General features: G+C 37.0%; 1 protein-coding gene across 5 annotated transcripts in view; it reads left to right on the forward strand.

Moving 5' to 3' along the window:
* PTPN12 (protein tyrosine phosphatase non-receptor type 12) overlaps positions 1-21216 on the forward strand; it is a 108288-nt gene that overhangs the window by 21172 nt on the left and 65900 nt on the right. For 4 of the 5 annotated variants that reach the window (XR_010342046.1, XM_012466558.3, XM_064374862.1 and 1 more), the window contains one exon: positions 19997-20105. The exons of the other annotated variant lie outside the window; for it this stretch is intronic. Coding sequence is in view for 3 of the 4 variants with exons in the window: in XM_012466558.3 (XP_012321981.2) it covers positions 19997-20105 (109 nt within the window). In the remaining variant the exon portion in view is untranslated. The remainder of the gene's footprint in view (positions 1-19996; positions 20106-21216) is intronic. 5 annotated transcript variants of the gene reach the window in all.

The following is a 21216-nucleotide window of genomic DNA, read 5'->3' on the forward strand; positions in this document are numbered from 1 at the left end:
GCTGGGACTGCAAGTGCATGCCACCATGCCTGGCTAAATTTTATTTATTTATTTATTTATTTATTTATTTATTTAGAGACGGGGTTTTTCCATATTGCCCAGGCTGGTCTCAAGCAATCTGCCTGCCTCAGCCTTCCAAACTGCTGAGATTACAGGCGTGAGCCATTGCGCCCAGCCATCATGCTCATTTTTATTCAGTCAATTGAATGCCTTCTACGTGTTAGGTACCATCATAGACCTTGAATAATACAACTCCTTATGGAGCTTACATTCTATTGACAAGAGTCATAATCTAATAAACAAGTAAATATGTGTATCATAGAACAATAAAGCAGAATAGGGAGGAAAGTGAGTACAATGTATCAGTTATCTATTGCCACAATAATGTTACAACAGTCATAAAACCTAAGTAGCATACAGTAACAAATACTTTTACATATTGTGGATAGTCAGCTAGGTAGCTTTGCCTATATTGACTGGGTTCATTCACTTTTCTGGGGACTGGCTAGCCATCAGCAGATCTAGCCCAGCTGCGACTGGGATGACTGGAGTTACTTGGCAGTCCCTGCTTCACATGTTTCTCATTCCCCATTAAACTAACCCAGGAACTCTCATGGCTGTAGCAGAAGTGCAAAAGCAAGTGACGGGAAATATATAAGGCCTGTCTAGGCTTGGAACTGGCATATTGTCACTTCTGTTGCATTCTGTTCGTCAAAGCAAGTTATAATGCCAGCCCAACTTCAAGGGCTAGGGAAGTAGTTTCTACATTTTAAGTCAGAAGAACTGCAGAGGCACATGTGGCTTTCATATAAGGAGGATTGAAAAATAGGCTATTACTATGATTAATCTACCATATGTCAGGGATAGGAGATATTATTACATTGGGTGGTTAGAACACTGAACCTAGACTTGAGAGAGTGAGGCATGCGTTTATTATGTATAGGAAGAGCATTCCAAAAAAAGAATAATGAGTGCCCAAAAACGTGAGGTTCTGAAGGAATATCAGGGAAGTCAGTGTGCTTGAGCAGAATGAGCAAGGAAGAGAACAGTAGATTTGTGGTGTGGTTTGTTGTGGCAGACATTCTAGGTTCTTGTAGGCCATCCTAAGGACTTAGTGAGATGAGGACATTTTGGGTTTATTCTGAGCTATGATGTTGTCTTACTTTTATTTTAACAGGAACACCCTGACTGCCCTGTAGAGAACAGACTGGAGGGGTATGGACAGAAGCACAGACCACTTAGAAACCTATTCCAATAGTTTCACCAGGAGGGTCTAAAGGCAATGACAAGTGAATATGAAGAAAAGGGGTGAATTTTGAAAGCATTTCTGAGATAGCATTAACAACACTTGGTGATAATTGAGTGTGAGGACAAACTTATCCAAGCTGACTTGGACACTTAATGGTAATGATAAGATAGGGAATAGAGGAGGAAAGATGAGTTTGAGAAATTAAGTAATTAATTATAGAGGTCTTGAGTTTGAGTTCTCTGGAAGAGAGTGAGAAGGAGATATTGAGGCGGTAGTAATGAATTTAGCTCTCCAATGAATTTAGTGTCAGGATTGTCCCTATAGTTCTAGAATTTTTTGTGATCATCTTAGATTCATGGAAGGTGAGATTTGTGAGATAAAGAACATATACTGAGAAAAACAGAGAGAAACGCAGAACCTATCAGGGATATTTAAGGTTCTGGCTGAGGATGATACTGCTCTCAGTGCTGAAGAGTTAGGAGCAGAACCTGGAGGTAGTATAGAGGCCAAGTGGATTGAGCTGGAAAGAGAATTTGGATTTAAACCAGAATTTGACAGCTAGAAGGTGTCAAAAGCACTGAGAAATGGGTAGGGCAATTGTTATGTTTTTGTTTTCAGAAAAACAAAAGTCTTTTCTTGAAAATAGGAAGATATTATTACTAAGAGAACTTGGAGTGGTTTGGAGGTGAGAATGGGTTTTTGAAATTTATTTATGTATTTAAAAGTAGTGGGAGAATTGCCCTTCTCATGAAATCCTGTCACATATATGAGTTGTCCTGAAAGGTAACCTGCTGTAGTAGTTTTAGAGAATAGAGAAGCTGGAAAGTGGCAAGGGGACTGGTCAAAAAGCTGGTCTGTTTTAGTTTATTGTGTAAACCAAAAGGTATCTGAGATAGGTCTCAACAATTTAGAAAGTTTATTTTTCCCGGGTTAAAGATGCTTCTGTGACACAGCCTCAGGAAGTCCTGATAACATGTGCTCAAGGTGGTCGTGGTACAGCTTTCTTTTATACATTTTGGTGAGACCAGAGACATAATTTAGGCCAACCTTAGGTGGGGCTTCTAGGTCATAAGTAGATAAGAGACAAAAGGTTACTTACTTTGTTTTGATAGCCTTTCACTGAATACACAATTTAAAATGGCTCTGTGAATCTGCATTTTTAAATAAACAATAGGACAGGAAATAATTAGATACACATTTGTCTCAGTTGAGCCTTAGAGGAATGGCTTTGAGTTCTGTCTGTCCTTTGTCCACAAGGAATTTCCTGGTGGGCAAATTGTTAGGGAGGTATATAGCTCTTTATCTTTGTAGCTATCTTATTATTAATAAAATGGGAGGCAGGTTTGCCTGACATAGTTCCCAGCTTGACTTTTCCCTCGGCTTAGTGATTTGGGGGTTCTGAGATTTATTTTCTTTCACAATTGTCATTCTCTCCTTTTCTTTTGGCCCTAGATCTCTTCTCTCATTTCTCTATGATCTGTGCTGCCACCCTTATACTACTGGTGTATCATAAGCATATGCTTTTGGGCAGGGTGAGTGTGGAATCATTAAATGATAACATATGATATGGCAGAAAACTGTTGATTAAATAAATTAGGATTGACAGAGTAAAGATACTACATATCTTTTCTCCTTTTTTGAAAACTGTCTCTATTGTATTTACCATATCATATTGTAGTTATATATTTTTCTGTGTCTTGTACTAGGTTGTGAGGTTTTTAGTGCCCAGGACCGGGTCTTACTTGTCTTTATAAATTGAGTGCTTATCCAGTGGTCACATGATAGGTGCTTTGTGAAAATTTTTTTTTTTTTTTTGAGACAGGATCACACCCTGTTGCCCAGACTGTAGTACAATAGTGCAATCTCGACTTACTGCAGCTTCAGCCTCCCAGGCTCAAGTAGTCTTCCCACCACGACCTCCTGAGTAATAGGTAATACAGGCATGCTCCACATCACCTGGCTAATTTTTGTATTTTTTTGTAGAGACAGGGTTCTGCCATATTGCCCAGGCTGGTCTTGAACTCCTGGGCTCAAGTGATCTCCCTGCCTCAATTTCCCAAAGTGCTGAGACTGTGAACGTGAGTCACCACACCAAGATCTTCTTTTCTAATGTATATATTCAGTACTGTTAATTTCCCTTTAAGCAGTGCTTTCCCACAAATTTTGGAAAGTTGTAGTTTGGAATTTTCCAGCTTTCTGTTACTGATGGCGAGTTTAATTCCATTACCGTCTTACAGCAAACACTTTGTATGGTTGCTGTTTTAAATTTGTTGAAGTGTGTTTTATGGCCCAGAATTTAGTCTCTCTTGGTGAATGTTTCGTGTAAACTTGAGAAGAATATGTATTCTGTGATTGTTGTTTTAGTCTGTAGATGTGCATTATATATCCAGTTGATTGATGGTACTGGTAAGTTCAACTGTGTCCTTACTCATTTCCTGCTTGCTTCATCTGTCCCTTTCTGATAGAGGGGTATGGAAGTCTCCAACTATAATAGTGGATTCAAATGTTTCTCCTTGCAGTCCTGTCGGTTTTGCCCACATGTTTTTATGCACAGTTGTTAGACACATACAAATTAAGGATTATATAATGTCTTCTTGAAGAATTGACCCCTTTATCATGACGTAAAGCCACCCTATTCCTGATAACTTTACTTGCCATGAAATCTGCTTTATCTGAAATTAATAATATAACTACTTTCACTTTCTTTTTGTGTTATATATATTTTTTCCACCCATTTTCTTTTAATCTATATATGTCTGTATATTTAAAGTGGATCTTTTGTAAACAACATATAGATTTGGGTCTTGTTTTTTTTTTTTTTTTTTTTTTTTTTTTTTTTTTTTTTTCCACAAAAGTATACGTGTTCACCATAGAAAGTTAGAAAATATAAACAAAGGTGAAGATGAAAATATAAAATCACTCATAATTTCACCACCTGGTGCTAATTCTTTTTTTTTTTTTTTTTTTTTCTTTGAGAGGAAAATAGGGAGGAGGAAAAAGGAAGAGAAAGAGAGAGACAGAATGGGGAGGAGGGAGAAGGAAAAGAAAGAGGGAGAGAGAATGGGAGTATTGATTTCTTGCCCAGGCTAGAATGCAATTTAGTAATGGGTATTGAAAACCTCTTTTATACTGATAATTATACTTAATGATGTAGTCAGGAAGGAATAAGGGAAGAAGATAACAAACAGCCAACCAATATTTAATTTAAACCTATGAAATGCTATGCGATTACTGAGGAGTGATTTACTTCCAATTATATAGTCACCTTTGGAATAGGTGTGAGGTGGTAATGTATGTTTTGTGTATTTGAAGGGTCTTGGTTTTTAATCTGTTCTGATAGTCTTTTAGTTGGTATATTTAGACCATTGACATTCAAAGTGATTATTGATGGCACTGGATTAATATCTACCATATTTGCTACTATTTTCTATTCTTTGTTTTTTTTGTTTGTTTGTTTGTTTGTTTTTTTGGTCCGCCACTCTTTTTCTGCCTTTTACAGTTTTAATTCAACATATTATATGACTGTCCTTTCTTAGCATATCAGTTTTACTTTTGTTGTTGTTGTTGTTTTTCAAAAGAGACAAGGTGTTGCTTAGTTGCCTAGGCTGGAGTGCAATGGCATGATCATAGCCCACTGCAACCTCAAACTCTTGGGCTCACGTGATCTTCCTGCCTTAGCCTCCCAAGTAGCCAGTATTTACAAGTGTGTGCCACCAACCCTCAACTAATGTTTTTTATTTTTTGTAAAGGCAAGGTCTTACGATGTTGCCCAGGCTGTCTCAACTCCTGGCCTCAAGCAATCCTCCTGCCTTGGCTTCCCAAAATATTGGGATTGTAGGTATGAGCCACTGTGCCCAGCTACTTTTTTTTAACTTTTTAAAATGGTTGCTCTGGCATTTGCAGTCTATGTTTCCAGCAAATCCAAGTCCATTTCAGATAACATTGTACCACTTTATGGATGATGAGATTTTGCTGAACTAGTTACTGAACTATGTCTTGGAACCTCACCAGGATTCAAGCCAGGAAGGCTTCAATGACCTATATTTGGGTATTTCACTTACCTCAGTTCAATAAGGCTGTGCTAAAACCCCAGCAGGTTAGGTTCAGGTTAAATTGTTTCTTCATAGGGCAACCCTGTTAAGAAGAATGGAGTATTCTGGTGTGTTGCATAATGGCTCCCCTTTCTCCCCCGCTGCTGGAAGCATGAAGGGATTTTTCTCTGATACTTACTGTGAGGACCTGGTAGAGCTCCTGGAGGCAAAACTCACAGAAGTGTGGGGGCCTCTCTCTGATTGGGTCCACTTGGAGGTTTTTTGTTTGTTTTTTAAGAGAGGTCTTGCTGTTGTCTAGGTTGGAGTGCAGTAGCACAACCTTGGCACACTGCAGCTACAACCTCCTTGGCTCATGTGATCCTCCCACTTCAGCCTCCCTCGTAGCTGGGACTGCAGATGTACGCCACCACACCTAGCTAATTTTTAAACTTTTTGTAGAGGTGAGGTCTCACTGTGTTTGCCTAGACTGGTCTTGAACCCCTGGGCTCAAGAGTTCCTCCCGCTTCCACCTCCCAAAGTACTTGGATTACAAGTATGAGCCATTGCACCCAGCCTCCTCTGGAGATTTTAACCCTCACTGTTGTTCACATGGAGCCTCTAGCAATTCATCATTTATAGTTCAGGTTTCTTATGGAGGTTTGCTGTGTGAGTGTTTCTGCTCTGATTAGTTGTGATTCTCTGTATTCACCTTCTGTCTCTACAGTTTGGGGGCAACCGTTTCACCTGTGACTTAACTTGTCTTATGCATCTGAGAAAAAGTTGTTGACTTTTCAGTTTGTTTAGCTTCTTACTTGTTCTTAAGATGGAGTGACAAATTTTTTTGCACCTTTGTTTTATTGTGATAGAATGTATTAATACAAAACATTTATCACTTAAGTGTATAGTTCTGTGGCATTAGGTACATTCACAATGGGCAATTAGGAATCTTAAAAGAGAAAAGTCATATACTGTTAGAAGGGCAATTAGGAATCTTAAAAGGGAAAAGTCATATACTGTTAGAAGGTTCATACAGGCTTTATAGAAAGGATTTTTAAGATGAGCTTCTATATAGCAATTAAAAGAGCATTTCAGTAGAAACATGGGCATATGATACGATAATTACTAGAAGAAAAAAGCAAATAAGTGTTGAACACAGGAAAAAAAATCACCAACCTCTCCAATAATGAGAAAAATTGAAGTTAATCAACATTAACTTTTGGGGGAATATCTACCAGATTTGCTAAAAACTCAAAAATTACATTAATTCAGAAGTTGAGAATAGTGGCCAGGCACAGTGGCTCACACCTGTAATCCCAGCATTTTGGGAGGCTGAGGCGGGTAGATCCCCTGAGCCTCAGGAGTTTGAGACCAGCCTGGCCAACATGGTGAAACCTCATCTTTACTAAAAATAAAAAAATTAGCCAGGACTGGTGGTGGATGCTTGTAATTCCAGCTACTTGGGAAGCTGAGGTAGGAGAATAGCTTGACCCCATGAGGTGGAGGTTGTAGCACAGCCGAGATCACACCACTGCACTCCAACCTGGGCAGCAGAGCAAGACTCCATCTCAGGAAACAAAAAAAAGAAATAGAGAATAGCAAATGTTGGTAAGGATATAGAGACTAGAGTTTCTGGGTCTGTTAAGGGGAGGGTAAACTGGTGAAGCCAGTTTGAAAGGCAGTTTGGCCACTTCTAATAGAAGTGATAATGTACATACATCTTTACCCAGTATGTCGACTTAAGGGATCCTTCCTAAAAAATACTTGCATATGTGCATAAAATAGTTATGTCCAAGTATACAAAAATTTTTGTGAGACAATCTAAAATAGCTATTAGTAAGAAGAATTAACATAACTGGCCACCTAAAAGGAAATGGATGTGAATGGGGGGGAGAGAGAGAGAAGTTTTGCTTTTTCATCTTATACCTGTATGCAGAAAAGAGTAACATAGCAGGCTTAAGACTGCTATCCTTAAAAAGGTCTGGTTACAAGGTTATCTCTTGGCTGGTGTTTGGGAACTTAGACTTTTGGGAGGATTTATCATTTATCACTCTCGTCAGGGGATAATCCTGATAAGAGTGGTTCACTGTTACCAAATTGTACAAACAATGTGGTTTATGGGCTGGGCCTATGGCTCAATCATGTAATCTCAGTGCTTTGGGAGGCCAAGGCAGGAGGATTCCTTGAGCCTAGGAGTTTGAGACTAGCTTGTGCCACATAGTGAGACCTCATCTCTACAAAATATTTTGTTGCGGTGAGCTGTGATCATGCCATTGCACTCCAGCACAGGTAACAGAACAAGACTCTTTCTCTGAAACACAAAAATAAAAAATAATATGGTTTGTGTTGATTGAACATCTACTTTTTTTCTGGGAGTCTGGAATTTTAGTATATCATTAGGCAGAGTGCCTGTGTAACCAGCTTCCAATGAAAGCCCTAGGCACTTTTGTTCGAATGCACTTCCCTTGTGGACAATGTTTCACACATGTTGTCACAACTTATTTCTGCAGGAATTAAGTGGGTCCTGTGTAATTTCATCAGAAGAGAATTTTTGAAAGCTTATGCCTAGTTTCTTCTGGACTTTACCTCCTTTTTTTTTTTTTGAGATGGACTTTCGCTCTTGTTACCCAGGCTGGAGTGCAATGGCGCAATCTCAGCTCACCGCAACCTCTGCCTCCTGGGTTCAGGCAATTCTCCTGCCTCAGCCTCCCGAGTAGCTGGGATTACATGCACGCGCCACCATGCCCAGCTAATTTTTGTATTTTTTAGTAGAGACAGGGTTTCACCATGTTGACCAGGATGGTCTCGATCTCTTGACCTCATGATCCACCCGCCTCGGCCTCCCAAAGTGCTGGGATTATAGGCGTGAGCCACCGTGCCCGGCCCTGGACTTTACCTCTTATACCTTTCTCTTTGCTTTCATTTTGTATCCTTTAGCAGCAATAAGTCCGAGCTCTGTGTATGGTTATATGCAATACGTTGGATCACTTGACATGTTGAGTTTTTTATAGGTGTGTATTATCTGACCCCTTTATTGTGCACATTTTCCCTTGATGGTAAAAGACTGAAAGCGTTCCTTGATAACATTGTAGATGATATAATAAAGAAGTGAATCAAAAAGTAAGTGTCTTTAGGTATGTTATTTAGGACAAGGAGATACTACTTTAGGTAAATTATTTTAAGTTACACTTTGGTTTTTTATTACCTTCATATGTCAATATGATTGTTACCCACAGATATTAAATTTCAAATAGCGTTTTAAGTTTATGTTCTCTAGTTTTACAAATTATATTACATAAACTTATTGAACTGAATGTGAAAATAGGGTGCCACTTCACTATGTGGGGTTCTGAATGGGTTATCAGTGCCTATTATGTCTAACAGACTTGCCCTGCTTTATTGAATATATATTTGGAAGACACTAGGCTCTGTGGGGGAAGAAAAAGAAATAGATTATTGTCTGTGAGGCAGTGAATTATAATCTCGGGCAGTAGCAGCATTAGCAGTGATGGGATAAAATGTGTAAACTTGATGGATATAAAAGGCAAGAATGACAAGTACTATATGACTAGGATTTATTTTTGGAATATATGCCACATTAGAGCAGGGGCTTTGTCCTATTCACCTCTGTATCGGTAGCACCTAAAACAGTCCCTGGGCATAGGATAGGTTAGAAGTTGATGTGAATCCAGTCATCATAAAAGTGGTAATTGAGTCTGAAGAGGAAGCTTTTTTTATTATAAATTTCTGAATCCAATATGTCAGCAAATTTAAAAGTATTTTTTGGGAAAATCATAAGTTAATTCATGAGTTGGTCAGGGCTTTCTAATGTTGTATGAATATTATGTGACCTGGTCGTCTGAGATACTTTAATGTCACTTGCCTGCAACTAGCTGTTCTTTTTGATACTGGATAGGATATTTAATTGTATACCAACAACTACAAAGGATTTCTTTCCCTTTCAAAAAATCTTTTTTTAAAATTGTGGTAAAATACATGTAACATAAAGCCTATCATCTAAACGATTTTTAAGTGTACAGTTCAGTAGTGTTAAGTACGTTTACATTGTTATATAACCAATCTCTAGAACTCTTCTCATCTTGCGGAGCTAAAACTCTGTTCCATTAAACCAACCTCTTTATTCCAAACTTATTCTTCTCCTTCCCCCATCCCCTAGCACCATTCTATTACACTTTCTGTCTATATGGATTTGACAATTATAGATACCTCATATAATTAGGATTATATAATACTATCTTTTGTGACTGGTGTATTTCAGTTAGTATAATGTCCTCTTGGTTCATCCAGGTTGTAGTATGTGTCAAAATCTTCCTTTTTAAAGGGTTGAATAATACTGCATTGTATGTATATGCTACATTTTGTTTATACATTTGCTCATTGCATGACACTTGGGTTGCTTCCACCTTTTGGCTATTGTGAATGATGCTGCTATGAACATGGGTGTACAAATATCTGTTCGAGACCCTGCTTTCCGTTATTTGAGGTATGTACCCAAAAGTGGAATTGCTGAATCATCTGGTAATTCTACTTTTACTTTTTGAGGAGCCACCATACTATTTCCTATAGTAACTGCATCATTTTACAACAGAGCACAAGGGTTCCAGTTTCTCCACATCCTTGCCAATACCCATTATTCTGGCTTGTTTTTTGTTTGTTTTGTTTTTATAGAGATGAGGTTTTGCCATGTTGCCCAGGCTGGTCTTGAAGTCCCCAAGTGGCTCCTCAAGCTGCTGAAATGATCCTCCTGCCACGGCCTCCCAAAGTGCTTGGGTTATAGGTGTGAGCCACTGTGCCCAGCCTATTCTGGCTTGTTGATAGTAGTCATCACAGTGGTTCAAGTAGATTAAGTAATATAGGAATATAAAACTGTGTGCTGTTGGTGGGACTGTTGAATCATCTATGTGAAATACTTCCTAGGAATTGAAGCTATTAAGATTTTGATGCCTGTTAGGGATGATTATTCATTCCCTAAAAGTAATTTTAGTAGAGCAATAAAGGAAAAAATGAAATTTTCAGAGGGTTCAGGAGTTAGAGGTTCACCAGGAAGTGTTGTTTCTTTTTAGAAAGTTTGGTCAGCTGACCACAGCTTTCCGGCAGTTTCTGGCCTTGCAAAAAATAACTTTTTTCCATATATTGGTTGAGCTGTCTTAAACTAAGCAAGTGACTCTTTTCCTGTACTGTATTTGTTTTTGCAGAGAAAAGTGTGAATTCTGCACCTCTGTTACTCTGTTACTAATTTGAGAGTCTTTGTTTTATTTTTGTAATTGGAGGTAAAGAGAATTAATGTTATTCTGGCTTAATATGTTAACACTGGAACTTACTATTCTCAGTTTTACTGTATGTTTTTATTTTGTTTTATTTATTTATTTATTTATTTTGAGACTGAGTCTTGTTCTGTCATGCAATGGCATGATCTCGGCCCACTGCAACCTCCACCTCCTGGGTTCAAGTGATTTTCCTGCCTTAGCCTCCCAAGTAGCTGGGATTATTAGTGCACACCACTGCATCCAGCTAATTTTTGTATTTTTAGTAGAGATGGGTATCACCACTTTGAACAGGCTGGTCTCGAACTGCTGATCTCAGGTGATCTGTCTATCTGGGCCTTCCAAAGTGCTGAGATTACAGGTGTCAGCCACTGTGCCTGGCTTACTGTATGTTTTTATTATATTTTATGGGATAATGAGATTAGTGATGGATTGCTTTGTAATACTTTGGGAGTCTGGGTTTGGCAGAGTTTGCCCCTATGAAGATTAAGTGGGACTATGGTGATTGTGTTTTCTTAAATCATAACCAGATGAAGGAGGACATAGTTGGGAGCTATAGTTTTAATATCTAGGTTTTGGAATTTTAGGGTAATTTACTGTTGGGACAAAGTGTTTGAAATTGGGATTGATGGAACCTCAATGGAACCAGTGACTGCCTAAGTTAAATATGTAGAGGAACATTAGATAACAGATGATGAGGAAATGGGTAAAAGAAGGTTAGGGCCTTGTGAGTTGAAACAAAAATAATCAAACCTGGAACACTTTCCATTTACTGTATTAGATATTTTCATTTCAATAAAATTAATATATATGACAAAATTTTATTTTCCTCCTAATTCAAGTGGGATTCTACTTTTATTTCCATAAAAATACACTTTGAGGGTAGGTAAGGGGTGGACTTGCTTTAAAAGTTTGTATTTTCTCACCAAGAGTCAAGAGAAAAGAAAAAATATATAATTTGCTTATTGTCTAGGCTATGCCAAAAAAATGAACAGACTTTTTTTATTATATTTTTTCATTTAATTTATTATTTACTATATTTATTATTTTAAAACGTAAAGTCTATAGTACAAGGTTTTATTTTAAAACATTCTCAAAATTAAAGACTGTTGCTACACCCATTCAGGGAAGATTATCTAGCTGTATTGGAGAGATCTCCTTTGCTAGTAGTTGATGGAACCTAGGAATTGAACCTCAGCTTCTCTAACTTAAAGCTGCCCTATTGTGAAGTAGAAATGAAGTGTAAGCAATATATTCTTAAGTATACTGTTCAATTCTGATTTACATAGAAGATCTAAACAGTTTATTTACTCCCTACTGTTTGTTATGGGATTATGCTGATAGTAGCTAGTACTAACAGAATAAAAAGGTACTGTCTAAATCTGGGAATTCATGTTCTTCCTGGGATGGTGTATGTGCGTATCTAAATAATTACTGTACATTGGGATATGCTCTAGATAAGAGGGGTATATAAAGTGGATAGAGATGAGGAAGTAGATGATGGGCCTGTATGCCAGTACTACTATCAGGAAAAATTTCGTGAAGATGATTTCTGTATTGGGCTAGTAGAAAGCAGGGAGTTTGCTTGGCAGACAAATAGGGGAATAAGTGAAGCATAGATTTTGACATGAGCAAAGCACAAAATCATTTTATAACCCCAAGATTCATAGGACTGGCCCTATTTACTTACAAGTTATTTTCTTTATTATCAATCCTGAGTTAGCTTCAAATGAGGAGGCATAGCCGTACATTTCTGAAAAAGAATGAGAGAGAATTAGTCTGGTATGCAGCAGTGGGTGAACAGTAAGCAAAGATCGTAAGATAAATTTTGAAAGGCAAAGTTACATATTTTGCAACTAAAGGTATACATTGCAATTGTATAGTTGAAAGACCCTTTGGTTATTTTAGCTGCTTGGAATCATTGTTAGTAATATGCATGTTTTTCTTTTTGTTAGTTTTTTTTTTTTTTTTTGAAACAGAGCTCTTGTCTCCCAGGCTGGAGTGCAGTGGCATGATCTCCACTCACTGCATGAAAAGGCTACTCAGCCCCTGAATAGCTGGGACTGCAGGTTCATGCCACCATGCCTGGCTAATTTTTGCATTTTTAGTAGAGATGGGGTTTCACCATGTTGGCCAGGCTGGTCTTGAGCTCCTGACCTCAAGTGATCTGCCCACCTCTGCCTCCTAAAGTGCTAGGATTACAGGCATGAGCCACCATGCCTGGCCAGTATGAACATTTTTATATAAGTATATTAGTAAAGTTAGAGATAAAATAGTGATAAGGTAGTGTTACTTTGAGATAGTATAGTGTGGAAATTATACTCCTGAGTTTATACAATTGTATTTGGGGTTTTAAGAATTATTTTGGCTTAGTTATCATGCAACTTGTATTGGAGGGTTAAATTAATACTAATAAGATGGTTGTGGTTTTTCTGACTCAGTACAGTTAAAATTTTCAAATATAAAGCCAGATTAATTTATTTTCTTAACAATGGTTATTGAATGCCATCTATGTCCCAAACCTGCTACCTTTGAAAATTTAGGTGAATTCTCCAGTAATTGCCTCAGAAATTTTTCAGAGCAATTAGGTAAAAGGAGTATGATTTTATGGTTTAGGTAGTCTTAATATTTTGCTACAATATAACTCTTAAGTGTAAAGTAATTACATTTTTATTTATGTAAGGTATAGTTTTAATATTTGTATATTATGTGCATATTTACTAAAAGTTGTGTCTTAAGAAATTCATGTTGTTTTAAGTGTTACAACATTGAGGAATTTGGGGCAGTGGTGTGTGGTCTAATAACAGAACATGAGGGATCTTCAGCTTTGATATTTAATTTCTTTATATCCCATCTTATCCCAAAAGGAATTTCAGTTAGCTTAATTTCCATTTTAGTTCTGTTTTTTTTTGTGCTAATTTATTGTTTTCTTATTTGTCCTGATTTAAAATCCAACCAAAAAATTAAATTTGATACTTGTCTGTCTAAATGTATTTTTACTTCAAAGTCTGTTCAGTAAATATAAAGAGAATTAGCTATATTTTAGAAATGGTGGTAACAAGACTTGCTGATGAGGTGAAGAGTGAGATAAAGGAACAAATCAAGGATGAGTGTTAGGTTTTGGCTTGAGCTGCTGTTGAATGGTGGTGCTATTTAGGCATGTTTGTGATGCCCATTACACATCCAGTGGACAAGCTAGTAGATGGCTCTTTGAATCTGGAGAGATTTAACAAACTTTAAACATTCTTGGGAGCTTAGATGAACTGTTCTACCCTTTTAAGAACTTGAATCTTGACACACAAATGGATATCTTAAAGTCACATTGCATGTGATTTTTGGAGACTTTTGAGAATCCGTTTATTGATTTAGGATTAGGGGAATACAAGTTTAATGTTTTAAGAAATAAAATAAAAACTCTTTAAAACAAAGGAATATTAAACTCGAATTTTGTTTGCATCAAAAATTTTAAGTATTAAAAATGTTTCTCTGACTTGTCTGAGAGGCTTAATAAATCTTCAATGCAATTTTTAATGAGAGTTTTGCTTTGCATTAGGTATTAGTCTATAAAGTCCAATAAGATAGTCTAATCTCTGCCTTCAGTTTTATAGATTAGAGGACGAGACAGACAAATACTGAAATACTTATGAAATACTTTTCACAAGTGGCAATAGAACAATGTATTACGGACTCATTGCAGAGGGCTGAGGAGCAGTAAAGGAGGGAAGGGTCAAGAAAGCCTTTACAAAGGAAATAACACTTCAGCCAGAACCCTAGTCACCAGTAAAAGCAAAAATTGTGCAACTTTGATGTTTAAGAAGTGGAGGGTTGCTGCTAGTAGTAGTGGGGGTAATTCTATATGACTGAAGCATCACACTCTAGTAAGAGAGATTATAAGAAGAGGCTAGGAAATTGGACAGACAACATTCAACATATTTTATAATCAAAGATTTGGTAGTTTTTGTTAGAGGGTGATAGACATATGGAAGAATTTTTAAATGGGACTAAAATGGTCAGACTTGCCATTGTAGAACAGTAATAAAGGAATACAGTTATTTTTGGAATTCATTTATGTGACTTTTTTTTTTTTTTTTTTTTTTTTTTTTGAGATAGAGTCTTGCTCTGTCGCCCAGGCTAGAGTGCCGTGGCGCAATCTCGGCTCACTGCAACCTCCGCCACCCAGGTTCAAGCAATTCTCCTGTCTCAGTCTGCCAAGTAGCTGGGATTACAGGCGCCCACCATCATGCCTGGCTAATTTTTGTTGTTTTAGTAGAGACGGGGCTTCACCATCTTGGCCAGGCCAAGAGTTTAGAGCAGTAATAAAGAAGTACAGTTATTTTTGGAATTCATATTTGAAGTCCTGACCTCGTGATCCATCGGCTGGGCCGCTCAAAGTGCTGGGATTACAGGCGTGAGCCACTGCACCCATTAGTATGACTTTTTATAGATTTCTGGGGTAGACTGGTGTGGTGACTCACGCCTGTAATCCCAGCACTTTGGGAGGCTAAGGTGGGCAGATTGCTTCTGTCCAGGAGTTTGAGACCAGCCTGGACAACACGGCGAAACTCCATCTCTACAAAAAATACAAAAAGTTAGCCAGGGTGGTGGTGTGTGCCTGTAGTCCCAGCTACTCGCTGAGGGATGCTGAGATGGGGGAATCACCTGAGCCCAGGAGTTCAAGGCTGCAGTGATCTGTGATCACACCACTGCACTCCAGCCAGGGCAGCAGTTGAGACCCTGTTTCAGTAAAGATCTTCAGGGGTAGACTTAATTGCAAATATCTTTTTTAAAGGATTTATTTGCTTACCTTTTTTTTAAAAGTCACACATGATAAAGGATGTGGTGGGTACCTATTACTTAATATATATACCATTAAGCTATATTTTTGCCCAGTTAAGACAGTAAATGATTAAAAATTCTATCTTGCTTTAGGATTTTATTAATTGTATTACATAATAAATGAATCATTTTATTAGTGTTTAGTGCTGTTCTCATAGTATATGAATAAGGTTTCTTAGTATATTATGTCACATTTCTCAATAATACAGAATTTTTTTCTGTTTCTTTCCTAGTAACAGCTTCATCAAAGACAATAGAATGGTGGTCAGGAAGTTAAAATGAAATTATATGTGTAGATACTTTGTTTCATAGAGTTTAAATGAACTTTGGTGCTACTTCTATTCAAGAACTATTTGGACATTAATGTTGATGTGGTGTTTAAAAAAAAAACTGCTCTAGGTCAAATCACATCTTAATCTGGCAGTATTTTGTACTCGCAGAGTTTATAGTTTAATGGTACGTAAAATGTATTCTCTTTATATATTTATCATAAGAGTAAGAAACGTTAAGTGTTCTGAGAGTACATATAAAGGTAAAAGAACTCAGAGGGAAGGATTACGTCTGGATGAAGGGCATCAGAAACTGTAGGAGCTAGGGCTTAAAATTAAAAGAGGTAAGATTTGGAGGTGTGCAAGTGGGGAGACCACCAAGAAGCAAAGAAGAAGCATACACAAAGACAGAGAAAGATGATTATCATGGGAGTTTTTTTAAGTAGAATCTTAGAGAGCAACTTTTAAAAATGCACATTATCAGGTTCTACCTCAGACCTACTGAATCAGAAACTGTAGGGGTGAGACCTAGCAAATGTCCTCCAGGTGATTCTGAAGCACACCCAAATTTGACAGGCAGATACATTGGCCTGGACTATGCAACTCTTTTTGATCTTTGATCTAGGAAAGGTTTTAAAGAAACAAATCTGAAGTAACAACATTTAAAGAGTTCCAGTAATTAGCTCAATAATAATAGTTAACATTTATTGAGCCATTTTATTTTTTTGAGTGGAGGTTATTATCTCCATTACTAGGCTTTTTGTTGAGTGGAGGTTATTATCTCCATTACTAGGCTTTTTGTTGAGTGGAGGTTATTATCTCCATTTTATAGATGAGACAGCTGGGGGGTTAAATATGTTAATTGTCACAAAGCTAGAAAGTACCAGATCCAGAATTTTAATTTATGTAGCTTACTATAAAGCTGACATTTTTTTTGGTATGAAATAAGTTCCAACTTGAAGATACCTTTTAAAAGTACAAATAAGTATTTGGACACTAAAGTTCTCAAGGTTCATTATATGACAAATGTAAAGTTAGTTTACATATAAGCTTTGTTTTGCACATTTCTCAATAATATAATTTGTCATGTAAAAGAAGAAAAGTTTGGAGTGGGCCGGGCCTGGTAGCTCACGCTTGTATTCCCAGCACTTTGGGATGTTGAGGCAGGAGGATTGCTGGAACCCAGGAGTTCAAGACCAGCCTCTGCAATATATATGAAGAGACTCCCAACCCTACAAAAAAAAATAATAATATATTAGCTGGGTGTAGTGACATGAGCCTGTGGTTTCAGCTACTTTGGAGGCTGAGGCAGGAGGATCATTTGAACATGGGAGTTTGAAGCTGTGGTGAGCCATAATCATGGCACTGCACTCCAGTTTGGACAACAGAGTGAGTCCCCATCTGTGAATGAATGAATGAATGAATGAACAAAAGAAAGAAAGAAAGAAAAAAGAACAGCTTAGAGTGATTGTACCAGGTATTCCTGAGGTACATTCACATTTTATAATAAAACTCAGCCACTCTTTGTACTTATATTTCTTCTCATTGACACTGACCTAAGATGTATTCCTTTCCCCTCTGTTTCTGCAACTATTTAAGTTGATATCCTTCTGTATGTCAGATTCAAATATAATATTTTGAAATGCACTAATACTGTAAATATTGAAAAATACATCTTTTCAGATACTTGATTTTTGAGCAGAGAAAATACAAAAGTTCTAATTAAATATGCAAGATATGTAATAAGGATCTTTGTTAATATGGAATAATGATATCATAAACAGTCTTTTCTACTTCCCTTTTTTATTTATGTGCGGTGTTTTTGAGCAGGCAGTATAGTATTACAACCCGAAAGGTATAAAAAGACAAATAGTAATGCCTCCTTCCCATCTATTTCCCGTAGGTACCCGTTTTCCTTCCCCACAGACACATACTTTGTCAATAGTTTTTCTTCCTGAGATGATATGTGCATATGTACAAGCAAAATACAAATAGGTTTTTATTTCCCTTTAACACCAATAGTAGTATATTACATATATACATACTACCCTGTGTATATAATGTACACTATTGTTTCCTGCTTTTTACACATAATATGTATTTTTCAGATGTTGTCATCTCACTGTATATAAAAAGCTTACTCATTTGTTTTTCAGCTCTCTCATATTTAATGGTATGAATAAAACAAATTACGCCAGTCTTAGAGGTTTCTTTGTTTGTAGTTTTTTGCTATTATTAGCAATGCTGCAGTGGTTGGGTGGGTGGATCACCTAAGGTCAGGAGTTTGAGACCAGCCTGGCCAACATGGTGAAACCCTGTCTCTACAAAAAATACAAAAATAAGCCAGGTATGGTGGCACGTGCCTATAGTCCCAGCTACTCAGGAGGCTGAGACACAAGAATTGCTTGAACCCAGGAGGCAGAGGTTGCAGTGAGTTGAGATAGTGCCACTGCACTCCAGCCTAGGTGACAGATCCTTTATCTGGGCATGCTGGCATGCTTCTGTAATTCCAGCTACTCAGGAGGCTGAGGCACAAGAATCCCTTGAACTCAGGAGGCAGATGTTGCAGTGAACCGAGATCCACCACTGCACTCCAGCCTAGGTGACAGTGAAATCCTGTCTCAAAAACACACACACACACACACACAAAACAAAAACAGTGCTGCGGTATATAACTTTGTATATAAGTCATGTCATGTATGTCCCATTTTTATCTGGAGGACAAAGTTGTGGAAGTACTTTGGATTCTTGGATTGAGGAGTTATGTGCATTTGTAATTGCCAAATTACCCTCCTTAGGGGTTGATTGGAGTTGGGTTTAATGTTCCTTTCCACCAACATTGTATTGAAGTTACGATTTCCCCATACTATCATCAATAACCCATTTACTTTATTTTTTTAGTTTTTGTAAAGACAAGGTCTTGCCTTGTTAACCATGTTGGTCTTGAACTCCTCCTGGCTTCAGGCAGTCCTCCTACTTTGGCCTCCCAAAGTGCTTAGGACTACAAGTGTGAGCCACAATACTCGGCTCCCACTTACTTTTGAATACAGTTTTTCCCCTGACACATGTATATATATTTGGAGAACTCTTATTACCACAGAAAATGACAAGAAATAGCATCATAAACGTGGGGAATTTTACTTTGACATTGTGCCAGTGCAGAATAAGATTCTAGTATAATCTTCATCATTAAGAAAAAAATGTATTCCTGTTGTAGGTCTCTAGTATTGTGATGATAAAATTTAGTAGTTTTTCAAAGAAAAAAAGTTTACCATTCTTAATGCAAGTGGCTATTTGTTATTTTAAGTGCTTTATGTCTAAGAAGATCATAACAATAAGGCAAGAATCTTATATTAGAACTCTATCTAGGATTTCTTGAAAAGTGGGAAAGAGATAAGAGGGAAGAGGTGCTTTAAAAGAGTTATCGTGGAAGAAGAAAATTTCAAAAATATTTCTTAAAATATAGTCAGTTTTAGTTCCTTAAATATCAGCATCACAAATAGCAAAAATAATATAGTGAGACAGTTAAATTTTACCAGACTTACTTTTCATTTTACTTCTCTTTAATAATTTGTTGAATGGTAAAACCAGAATGCTTTCAATATGTCTTGAGGACTGAAAGAAAGTAGGTTCCTTTGAAATTAAATTTCAGCAGTGTAGTTGTGTAGAATTTAAACAATTCACAATACCGACTTTCAGTGCTTCTGAAAGCAGGAAGTGTATTACTGGCACACAGAAATATTCTAGCCCAAAGAACATCCCTACTGCCATATGTGGTAAGAATTTGTCACTAACCCACAAACTACTTCTGTAATGCAGTGAATAAGCAGAATTGGTCTTCTGTTGGACATTTCCAATTCAATATGAAAGAACTTTGTTTTGCAGTTTCTTATAAGTAATTATTAGCTTATGCCTTGGGAGAAAGCCTGGCATATCATGGGTGCTCATGGTTTATTGAGAGAAGTAGTAAAGAAACCTGTACATAATTCTTTTAGGCATGATTTTAAAACTTGGTTGTTGTGACCCTTAGTTAAAACACTGAAATTACTCCAGTGTGTTAAAGACTGAGTTAAATATTCTGACTCAGCTATTTTATCTTACTTTTATTCTATTTGCCTTCTTTGCTGCTCATGTGAAGTAAATATGAATCTTATGTTTGCACTTAGGCTATAAAAGAAATTATCCTTTGGGTTAATTATTAAGGGATGGGGAAATTAAGAGCTCAGAGACAGGAAAATGAGTTGTGAGGAATTGAGGTCAGCAAATTTTATTAAAAATTTTAAAATAACTGTTTCTCTAAACTTTAATTTTTATTTTTTGTATTTTAAGCGGTTAAGAAGATTGTCTACCAAATATAGAACAGAAAAGATATATCCCACAGCCACTGGAGAAAAAGAAGAAAATGTTAAAAAGAACAGATATAAGGACATACTGCCATGTAAGTTTGAAATGCCCTTGATAGAACACATAGAAATGCTAATTAGCCTTTTGTAACCTACCTAGCTTCATTCTTCCTGACTTTGATTGTTAAGGAAGTACGAATTAGCCTATCTTTCAAAGTACACTAAAAGATAATAATAATTCGTAATTGTGCTTCTTGTTTTTCCTTCTGATCGTAATTTTTAATTTTTTTCCTTTAAGTATCATAGTTGCTCTAATACTAAATTGCTTTTAAATACTGTAAATCTGAGTGAAAATATCTTTTGTGAACTCTGTTCAAAGACATAATTTCATTAAAATAATAGACAACTAAATATATTTTCTAAAATGCTAACAATATTCTTTCTTGTATATCCACAAGAACCTTAACTGATTAATTATGCATGAAAAAATGAACCATAGGATGACTCAAACATCTGTGTGTCTGCTATTCTCAGCAGTCTTGAATATGTATCTCTAAGCATATGTCTTAGATTGATAGCATTACATTCTAATAATAATTTAATTAATTAATTAATTTATTTAAATAGAAGTGAAGGGGTCTCACTCTGTTGCCCAGGCTGGTCTCAAGTTTCTAAGCTCATGTGATCCTCCCACCTTAGCCTCCCAAAGTGTTGAGGTAACAGGTATATGCCACTGCACCTGGCCTGTATTCTTAAATAGCATATTTTTCTGGCAAAATAACTTTAACTCTGAAAGTATACTTAAAGTATGCCCTCACTTATCCAATAAAAGCTATACGTCATACTTGCTATCTTTTAAAGCTGCCAGTAAGTCTTTCTTTCTTCAAGTATCTTGAAATATCTATATTCCGTTACATCATTTCCTCAGTTCTCATATATTCTTAAAGCTTGTTCTCTCTAAAATGTCCTTAAAGTTCTGGGTGAATTTTTTTTTTTTTTTTTGGAGACTGAGTCTTGCTCTGTCGCCCAGGCCAGAGTGCAGTGGCATGGTCTTGGCTCACTGCGACCTCTGCCTCCCAGGTTCAAGTGATTCTTGTGCTTCAACCTCCTGAATAGCTAGGTCTACAGGCACCTGGCACTACGTCCGGCTAATGTTTTGTATTTTAGTAGAGACAGGGTTTCACCATGTTGCCCAGGGCCCAGTGA

Source organism: Aotus nancymaae, unplaced genomic scaffold, assembly GCF_030222135.1.
Source record: "Aotus nancymaae isolate 86718 unplaced genomic scaffold, 86718_ANA_hifiasm-v0.15.2.pri h1tg000002l, whole genome shotgun sequence".
In the NCBI taxonomy this organism is placed as follows: domain Eukaryota; kingdom Metazoa; phylum Chordata; class Mammalia; order Primates; family Aotidae; genus Aotus; species Aotus nancymaae.